At 30.7% G+C, this 9,564-nt stretch overlaps 3 protein-coding genes across 3 annotated transcripts; all 3 read left to right on the forward strand.

Annotated features, from left to right (window-relative positions):
* The first annotated feature begins 3,034 nt into the window (after nt 1–3,034).
* LOC139431240 (uncharacterized) lies at nt 3,035–4,137 on the forward strand. The gene is made up of 2 exons (XM_071198880.1): nt 3,035–3,749; nt 3,887–4,137. The coding sequence occupies exons 1-2, from the start codon at nt 3,035–3,037 to the stop codon at nt 4,135–4,137; spliced, it is 966 nt and encodes a 321-aa protein (XP_071054981.1).
* Nucleotides 4,138–6,300: 2,163 nt separating this feature from the next.
* Nucleotides 6,301–7,419, forward strand: LOC139431241 (uncharacterized). Its single transcript, XM_071198881.1, has one exon. The coding sequence runs from the start codon at nt 6,301–6,303 to the stop codon at nt 7,417–7,419; it is 1,119 nt and encodes a 372-aa protein (XP_071054982.1).
* Nucleotides 7,420–7,437: 18 nt separating this feature from the next.
* On the forward strand, nt 7,438–8,217 carry LOC139431242 (uncharacterized). The gene has a single exon (XM_071198882.1). It carries the CDS (start codon nt 7,438–7,440, stop codon nt 8,215–8,217), a length of 780 nt encoding a protein of 259 aa, XP_071054983.1.
* Nucleotides 8,218–9,564: the final 1,347 nt, after the last annotated feature.

Genomic DNA, 9,564 nt, shown 5'->3' on the forward strand with positions numbered 1-9,564 from the left:
ATTGAGGAAATTATTTTTTGTAAAGGTGTTGTTACTACTTTATATTGTTCTTGAAGTAAATGTTCAGATCTATGTTTCATTGCTTTTAATTTATCTAATTTCTTTTTCACATTTTCTCTAGTTTTAATAAGCTTTCGTGTTAATTGTTTTGAGTCCATCTTTTCTTTACAATGAATGAATGCTTAATGACTAAAATTTGTATCTACTATTGGAACTGTTTTTTAACATATAAATTTTAAAAGATCGGTTTTTAAATGATCTGTTTTATCAGATCAGCCAGCCGTTCTTATCGGTTGTAACACCGATACTTTTTTTTCGGATTCTTTAAACCGAAACCCAATTTTCGTTTTACTTTCATTGCGTTAGTAACAAACCATGCGTTAGCTTTTTCACCAAAAGATGAATCTTTCGCTAATACTCTTTTCCATGCTTCTTCGGCTAATACTTTATCTGCTTTATGTCGATTGTGTAAATCTGTGTATTGTGTATATGCTAAATCATGACGTTTACATGCTCTATCAAGCTTATTAATACCAGGATCTCCACGTGCTAATCGTTTCATGAGATTTGTCCCAGGTCCACAAAACTGATAGCCGGGCAAATGCAGCTCTCCACCTGTTCGTATCACTAACATGACTGATATAGAAACATACACAATCACAATTTTATATAGTAATGAAATCCATTACGATATCTACCATCATTCATATCGTCCTCCTTATTGATTACAAAAAATCCGAATCTATCTTTCCAACACATTGCACACATTTTCTTAAAAACATTGAATTTCATATCGGTTGTTACGTGATCATTATAAATATGTCTTAAATTTAGGTCATCTTGTTTGAAAAGTATTAAAAAGTTTGCATTATCACGTATTAAATGTTTTGGAATATGTGTGTAACTCTGACATAAATAAAAACTATCTATTGCCTTATGTCGTCCCATACAGAAATAATCACGAATAATTGACTGTTTATCGCATGCTACATCATCAAATATAAAAACTGAATCTTCATTTGCTTTAGAGGGATGCATTATGTCATCACTACTGCTATACTCATAATATCCTAAACCTTTTATAGGCTGCAGCAATTTTCTCAAATATTCATATTTGTTTTGATACAATGACTTTGAATACACATACACATTTTTAAATGATATTCCATTAGGATCCTGTAATAAACTAATTATCAGATTTGTTTTACCAGAGTTAGAAGGTCCGGATATTATGCAACGTAGATTATTTGGAAATAAATAACTATGCTTTCTGTTTTGAGGTGATTGATTGTTAAATTGTATTGTTACATCATCAACATCTAATGTGTAAGGCTGTTTTATCACTTTCATGTTTATAGTATAACTGACTTTTATATAATTTTGAAATTGAATATATAATGCTCATTTGTATGTTTACCATTGAAGTGTTAAAAATGCTAAAATAAAATTAAAAGAGTCAAGCACTAATGATTTGAAATCTGCTACAAAGTTAGCTTTACGTGCCGTAAAAGGTATTGCCAAAAAGAAACTTCGTTCTAGAGTTATTACAGTTCCAAAAAGCGGTGGTATACTTCCGCCTATTGCAATTTTTGCTGGATTAAGTGAATTAGGAGCTCTAGCAGGTGGCACTGCTTCCGTTGTAAGTCAATAACGCGAAGCAAGCACAAGCGGCACTCAAGGAAAGCCAAAGACATAATTAGACAATGGAATCAATAGCTTTAGGTAAAGGTCTGTATTTAAAACCATATAAAAAAGGATTAGGTGTTTTTTTAAAGAAACGCAAAAAAAAAACATACAACAACAACAACAGAAAGCGCTAACAAACCTTGACTTGATACGTTATGTAAAAATGTTGGGGTTACCAGAGTTTCGAGGGATATTCATGCAAGATAAATTACCTCTGCGTATTAATAATAATGAAAGAGGTATTATTAACTTGGATAGTGTGAAAGGACCTGGCACTCATTGGACAGCCTATATTAAGAAAGGAAATATAATTAATTATTTTGATAGTTTTGGTAATTTACAACCAAGTAAAAAAATTGTAAACTATTTTAAGAGTGCTGGAAATAATGTAATTATTAAATACAATCACAATCAATATCAAACCTACAACACAAGTAATTGTGGTTATTTATGTTTAAATTTCTTATCATCAAACACATTATAGCTCTAACACTTAAAGCATGTGGACGTTCGATTTAGTAGGAAAAACATCTGTTCTAACAGCAAATTACCACCCCACAATAGAACTGAATCCTAATTATCAATATGAACTGGCACTTGTAAGCTTTGATGGGTACAACTCAATTCCAAATATAGATGAAACAAATAATTGCTTAAAAATAGATAATGTGTTGATATCAATACCAACAGGATCTTATGAATTAAAACACATTTCGAATGCCATTAATGAACAACTAAAGAAGAATAATATTGAAGATACAAATTTTAGTATAGAGGCAAATGAAGATACATTACAAGCAGTGGTTACATGTGCTAAAATAGTTGATTTTAATGTAGACAATTCTATGTCAACAATACTAGGTTTTAATAAATCAGATGTGTTAGATCCGAACAAATCTCCACATAATAGTCAAAATATTGTAGATATATTTAAAATAAATTCTATACAAATACAATGCAACATAACACATGGAGCTTATCATAATGACGTACCTGCACACACCATCTACTCATTTTTCCCTACAGTACCTAAAGGTTATAAGATATCGGAAACTCCTCACAATTTAATATATATGCCTCTGAATACACAAATAATTGATAATATTACTCTTAAAATAGTTGACCAGAATGGATTGTTGGTCAATTTCAGAGGAGAAGTCATTAAGGTAAGACTACATTTAAAACCCTCTAGTTATTACAATGGTTCTTAAGGTTAAGCGTAATATAAATGCTACAACTACATCTAATATTTTTAATCATCTTCAAACTGTGAAACATCTAACACCTCAAAACAAACAATTTTTTCTGTCATTAGGATTTAAATTAATAAAATAATAATAATAATAATATGAGCATCTTAAGCGTTTCGGACAAGCTTGAATTTGATAATTCACTTGTGAGGCTTCAGTATCATAATCATTTACCTTACTCATCAAATTCGTTTAACAATAGTGATGAAATACGTATTGCAATCCAACAACAGGACATTTACACATTACCAAGCCAATCGTTTATTTACGTACAAGGGAAACTATTGAAAGGTGATGGAACCGTTGATAAAGATGCAAAATTAACAGTAAATCCAGTCGCTCATATGTTTAGTGAAATACGATTTGAATGTGGAGGTAATGTAATTGATAGAGTTAGAAATCCAGGAATAGCTAGCACATTAAAAAATCTTTGTTCGTTAACAAGGTCTGAATACTATCATTCTTCTAACGCTGGTTTTGAATATTTAAACATTAAGATAAATGAAACTACAGGTGATTTTGATTTTTGTGTTCCCTTGAAATACTTTCTTGGTTTTGCTGAAGACTATAATAAAATCCTGATAAATCTACGTCAAGAATTGGTGTTAGTACGCAGTAATTCAGATAATAATGTCATTGAATGTCCTACACCTAATATGAAGATTATTATTAATAAAATTGTGTGGAAGGTACCACACGTGTCGGTGGCTGATGTAGAACGATTGAAACTTTTAGAGCATATAGAACAAGGAATTGAATTATATATGGGATTTCGTTCATTTGATTTACATGAGTATCCATCATTACCAAAAAGTAAACAGCACTCATGGACAATTAAAACATCTACACAATTGGAAAAACCTCGTTACTTAATATTAGGATTTCAAACCAATAGAAAAGATGAGTTTCAAAAGTTTCAGCATCTCTATTTGATCATTGTAATTTAACAGATATGAAAGTGTTCTTAAATAGTGAAAAATATCCCTATGAACCATTACATTTAAATTTTAAAACTGGTCAAATTGCAGTTTTATATGAAATGTGTTGTAACTTTGCAAAGTCCTATTACGATCGAGAGCTTGCAGAACCAATGTTTAACAGAGACACATTTTTAGCAAATACACCGATTATTGTTATTGATTGTTCACGACAAAATGATATTTTAAATGTTGGAACCGTTGATATTCGCATTGAATTTTAAACGAGCGAAGATATACCTAATAATACTACCCTTTACTGTTTAATCTTGCATGATCGTGTTTTCAAATATGTTCCTCTAACTGGTATGATTAATCAAATATAGATTTACACTTTTACTGTAACATTCAAACATGATCGCGTGCTAAAATATGATCGACTACCTTTAACGGGAATGATTCGTTCTCTGTGTGTCAGTTGTGAAGTAACATCTCAGCAGTTAGGATGTGGATTCTTGATGTGCAAGGTTTTCAATTAAAATATAGCAGTGAATTTATCTGTAAAGAACTTGCGCTAATGAACGTTCGTGATTGTTGTTGCAAAGTCCACGCTATTTTTAAATTTGGTATAAATTTAAGTGAATTCAAAGATGAACAACAGAAACATCTTCGTTATACTACCAATTTTATTCATGGTCATAATTGGAATGATGGTGAAATTCCATATACTGATTTAAACAAAATTTTACACGAAAGCGGACTTCATGAAAAATCTTATATACTAGTGAAAGGATTACAAAAGCAACAGTGGTTACAGCAGCTACTGCCAAATTTTGAAAATATTAAAAATATAGAAGAAATAGGATACACATCATCGATTAAAGGAAGTTGTTGTGATGCCAATCACTGTCATAACCATTACAATAATAATTTAAACTGTGCTCTTCAGAATGTACACTTGCTACAAAAGTGGATTAACTTGAATAGTGTTACTTCTGAATGGTTTGATTATCATCAAGCCTGATCTTTGGTGTTCTAACATAATTTCTCAAACTATATATTAACAAAATTATTTGTAAAATTAGGATCTGACTTTGGTTTTTATTATTTTATAGAAATAAACAGATATCTCTCCATGAAGAATTTCAATACAAAATTTAAAGTAATTACGTCTATAACCTTCGAGGAAATTTACGATAAGATGATTAGAGATATTATAAAACAGAGTGAGGATTTCCAGGAGCAAGGGTCTGGATGGGCTTTCTTCTCCGTATCACACCTTTTGCTTAACGTTAACAAATTCCAACCAATACCTGGATCATCATATATTCGTTTACCTTCGGAAATTATTAATAAAAAAGCCTGTATCAATATAAAGAATAATGATAACGCTTGTTTTGCATGGTGTTTGACGGCGGCTCTTCATCCCGCTCAAATAAGTAAGGTTCGTACTTCAAGCTATCCTCATTACTCTCAAGTGCTAAATTTAGAAGGTATAACGTTTCCCGTTCATTTAAAAGATATATCCAAAATAGAAACTTTAAATAATTTAAGTATTAACGTTTACGAATTAACTTAAATTTTTGGTTTTTGATTCCATTAATTATACCTACAATGTGGAAGGACCCATTCATTTTACTAAAAATAGACGAGATACACATGTGAATTTATTATATTTATTTAATAATGGAATAGGGCATTTTGTTTTAATCAAAAATTTTTTCACGACTTATTTCTAAACATATAGCAAATCATAACGGCTCAATACGTCTTTGCGACGGGTGTTTAACTCGGTTTTCATCTGCCGACAAATTATCTAGACATCAACAATACGATTGCAACCATATAACGACCATTTTACCATCGAAGATTTAAAATCAATACCCAATTTTATGGGAAATTTAATGCCGGAAAATATTTTGGAATTTAATAATTATAAAAATACTCAAATGGTTCCATTTGTTATTTACGCTGATTTTGAATCAATTTTAAAACCAATCGAGCATTGTGAACCCGATTTCTCCAAGTCTTTTACAGAAAAAGTTGACATACATCAACCATACAGTTTTGCATACTATATCGTTTCTACTGTAGATGAAACTTGTTGTAAATTTGAAACCTATACCGGCCTCGACTGTCCCAAAGTTTTCATTTTAAAATTAATGGAAGATGTTAGATATATTTATCACAAATATATAAAATATGTAAAACCCATGACCCCCTTAACTGTTGAAGAACAAGTTGCATTTGAAGCAACAAACATTTGTCACATCTGTAAAACACCTTTTGGAGAAGATGTAGTTAAGGTGCATGATCATTGTCATATAACTGGTAAATATAGGGGCCCAGCCCATGTTGTATGTAATCTTAACTTTAAAATTCCCAAATTTATCCCTGTATTCCTACATAATTTCAGCTGTTATGATGCACATTTATTTGTTAAAGAGATGGCTGACATTGATGATGTCAATGGTATTGATGTTTTACCTAATAATAAAGAAAAATATATAAGTTTCAGTAAAAGCGTGCTAGTTGATCAGATACAGAATCAATCCCGTTTTGAAAATCGGTTCATGAAATTACGTTTTTTGGATTCATTTCGATTTATGGCATCCTCACTCGATTCATTGTCGAGTAATCTTGTAGAGGAGGATTTCGTCCATGTACGAAAATTTTTCCCATGTAATAAGCAATTTCAATTATTAAAGAGAAAGGGTATATTTCCCTATGGCTATATAGATTCACTTGAAAAATTAAGTGAAACATCATTACCACAAAAATCCGGGTTTTTTAACAAATTAAGTTTTGAAAATATAACTGATAAAGATTATTTACACGCTCAAACAGTTTGGCAAACATTTCAGTGTCAAAATTTAAAAGATTACTCTGACCTATACCTCAAGACCGATGTTCTTTTGTTAGCAGATGTTTTTGAAAAATTTAGACGCGTTTGTTTTGAAACTTATGGATTGGACCCAGCACATTATTACACCACACCAGGACTCACTTGGGATGCAATGTTAAAATTTACAAAAATTAAACTTGAATTATTGACTGATGTAGATCAAGTCCATTTCATTAAAAAAGGCATTCGTGGGGGTATTTCGCAGTGCTCATTACGTCATGCTAAAGCTAATAATAAATATATGGATAATTATGACTCCAATTCTCCTTCGAAATTTCTAATGTATTGGGACGCTAACAATTTGTATGGTTGGGCAATGTCACAACCGATGCCCTATGGAGACTTTAAATGGTTAGATGATACTGAAATTCAAAATTTTAATTTTAATCATGTATCCGATGAAGCTGATTATGGTTACATTTTGGATGTTGATATTGAATATCCTCATTATTTACACGATATACACAATGATCTACCTTTTCTCGCAGAAAACATATGTCCTCCCAACAGCAGTAACAGTGAGAGCGAGAAAAGATTAATTCCAAATTTATTTAACAAGAAAAATTATATTGTTCATTATAGAAATTTAAAGCATGCTGTAGCTCACGGTCTCAAAGTTATGAAAGTAAATAGAGTTTTATCCTTTAAACAATCTGCGTAGTTGAAACCTTATATTGATATGAACACAAAATTACGTCAATCCGCTAAAAATGATTTTGAAAGAGACTTTTTTAAACTAATGAATAATTCGGTATTTGGAAAGACGATGGAAAACGTGGATAAAACAGTTGATGTTCAGTTAATTACAAGTTGGGATGACATTTGCGGAAAAGGTAGGTCAAAACCCGGAGCTCGCAGTCTAATCGCTAAGTTAAATTTTAAAAATATTAAGATTTTTACTGAAACATTTTCGGCAATTCAAATGGAGCGACTTCGTGTTGTTTACAACAAACCTATATACGTTGGTTTTACAGTTTTAGAAATTTCAAAATTGTTAATGTATGAATTCTATTATAATTTTTTAAAACCTAAATATAATGAAGCAATTCGATTGTGTTATATGGATACGGACAGCTTCACTGTACATATTAACACCGATGACCTATATGAAGATATTAAAATAAATTTAGATAAATTTGACACCTCGAATTACCATCTGGATAATCAATTTAAGATCCCGCTCAAAAATAAAGCCGTATTAGGTCTTATGAAAGATGAGAATTGCGGTAGAAGTATGACGGACTTTATAGGGTTACGATCGAAAATGTATGCAAATCGTGTTATTGATGGTCGTGTTACGAAAAAAGCTAAAGGTGTAAAAAAAGCTGTTGTGAAACATAAAATTAAATTTGAAAATTATTTCGATTGTTTAACTTTGAAAAACACTATGTTTGCAAAACAAATTTTATTTAGAAGTTGTAATCACACCGTATACACGGTATTACACACGGTAGTGTAGTTTGTTTATAATTCAAAGTGATTTCTATAGAAAGTTGGAGCATACCTACTTCTATCATTTAAGAAACTTTATCAAAGAAAATAATCTTGATGGTGTTAATACCATATTGCAAAAAAATAATTATCCCAAACCAGATTTTAACATATCGAAATCTACACCTAGCTTCTGTTGAAATTTTAGAAGTAATTCTTAATGAAAAACTCAATTTTGATCATGTTGTTGAGCAATCATTAGAATCGCTTAATTGTTACGAGCGAAACAACAACAATGAATTGAAGGTTAAAGATCTAGAATCACTGACTAGTAACGTAAGTATTAAATTTACTGATGAAATGTATAAAAAATATTTATTAACTAATTTATTCGCTGATAACGAAGGAATTGTTTCTATTAATAATCTTATATGTAAATACCGTAATTTACGTTATTATTGTGATAAATTGATTTGCGATGCATTGTATTGTGCAGACAATGAATTTGTAAAAAGATGTATACAAGTTTTCAAAGCACTCAACTATGAATTTAACTTTGAGCCACTGTCGCGAATATCACACCAGAATATAATGGCATGGTTAATAAACAACATGAGAAATGGAGCTAAAGGGAAACCAGTTGGATGGCAATCCGGTCCTGATTCGGCACATTGGCCCTCTACAAACACACAAGATTATGTAGATGTTTTAAACCTAATAGAACCATACATAAGATTACATATTTAAATAAATAATATATTAAATACCATTTAAAGTGTTTTATTTATTTAACTTCTCATTTTTCTTACGTAATATTTCATACAATAATTTTTCAGTTTCTTCAATACGTCTCTTAAAACGATGCCTATCTGCAGCTGCTTGCAACCATTCCGATCCGTTTCTAGCATTTTTGCTATATTCGTCTTCATCAATATAATACACATCTAAATCTTCTTTAAATTTAACACGCTTCATTTCAATGTATATTACTCACCTTTAAAATACAAGTTCACTGTAACGTTTGTTGTTTTTTTTTTTTAATTCTCCTTTCACTTTCACACACTTAGTCCTAATTGTAGCACGAATCATTAATTGTAATTTTTATATATTGACGGTCACCCTACTTTTATTTATATTAAAAAAATTTGCATTCCCTCCACCCTCAGTAGTACCAACATAATTGAGATTCATTGCCAACATGTAAAATGAAAATCCCTAAAAGTTACTAAATTTTTGACCGCCATATTGGCATTTCAACCAATCACAGAGCGCAAAATATGGGATAATCCTGCTCCAGAACTCTCCTTCTTATACTACTAACAACAATCAAACTTCGTTCAAACTATTGAAATTAATAGACGTGTAATAGACATTC

This window comes from Onthophagus taurus, chromosome 8, assembly GCF_036711975.1.
Source record: "Onthophagus taurus isolate NC chromosome 8, IU_Otau_3.0, whole genome shotgun sequence".
NCBI lineage: Eukaryota > Metazoa > Arthropoda > Insecta > Coleoptera > Scarabaeidae > Onthophagus > Onthophagus taurus.

What these genes read in the sequence shown, in the direction of transcription:
- LOC139431240 (XM_071198880.1), top strand. Translation starts at nt 3,035, where the DNA reads ATGAGCATCTTAAGCGTTTCGGACAAGCTTGAATTTGATAATTCACTT. An exon ending in GTATCCATCATTACCAAAAA is followed by an intron (nt 3,750 to 3,886) that starts GTAAACAGCACT and finishes GTAATTTAACAG; the next exon opens with ATATGAAAGTGTTCTTAAAT.
- LOC139431241 (XM_071198881.1), top strand. Translation starts at nt 6,301, where the DNA reads ATGGCTGACATTGATGATGTCAATGGTATTGATGTTTTACCTAATAAT.
- LOC139431242 (XM_071198882.1), top strand. Translation starts at nt 7,438, where the DNA reads ATGAACACAAAATTACGTCAATCCGCTAAAAATGATTTTGAAAGAGAC.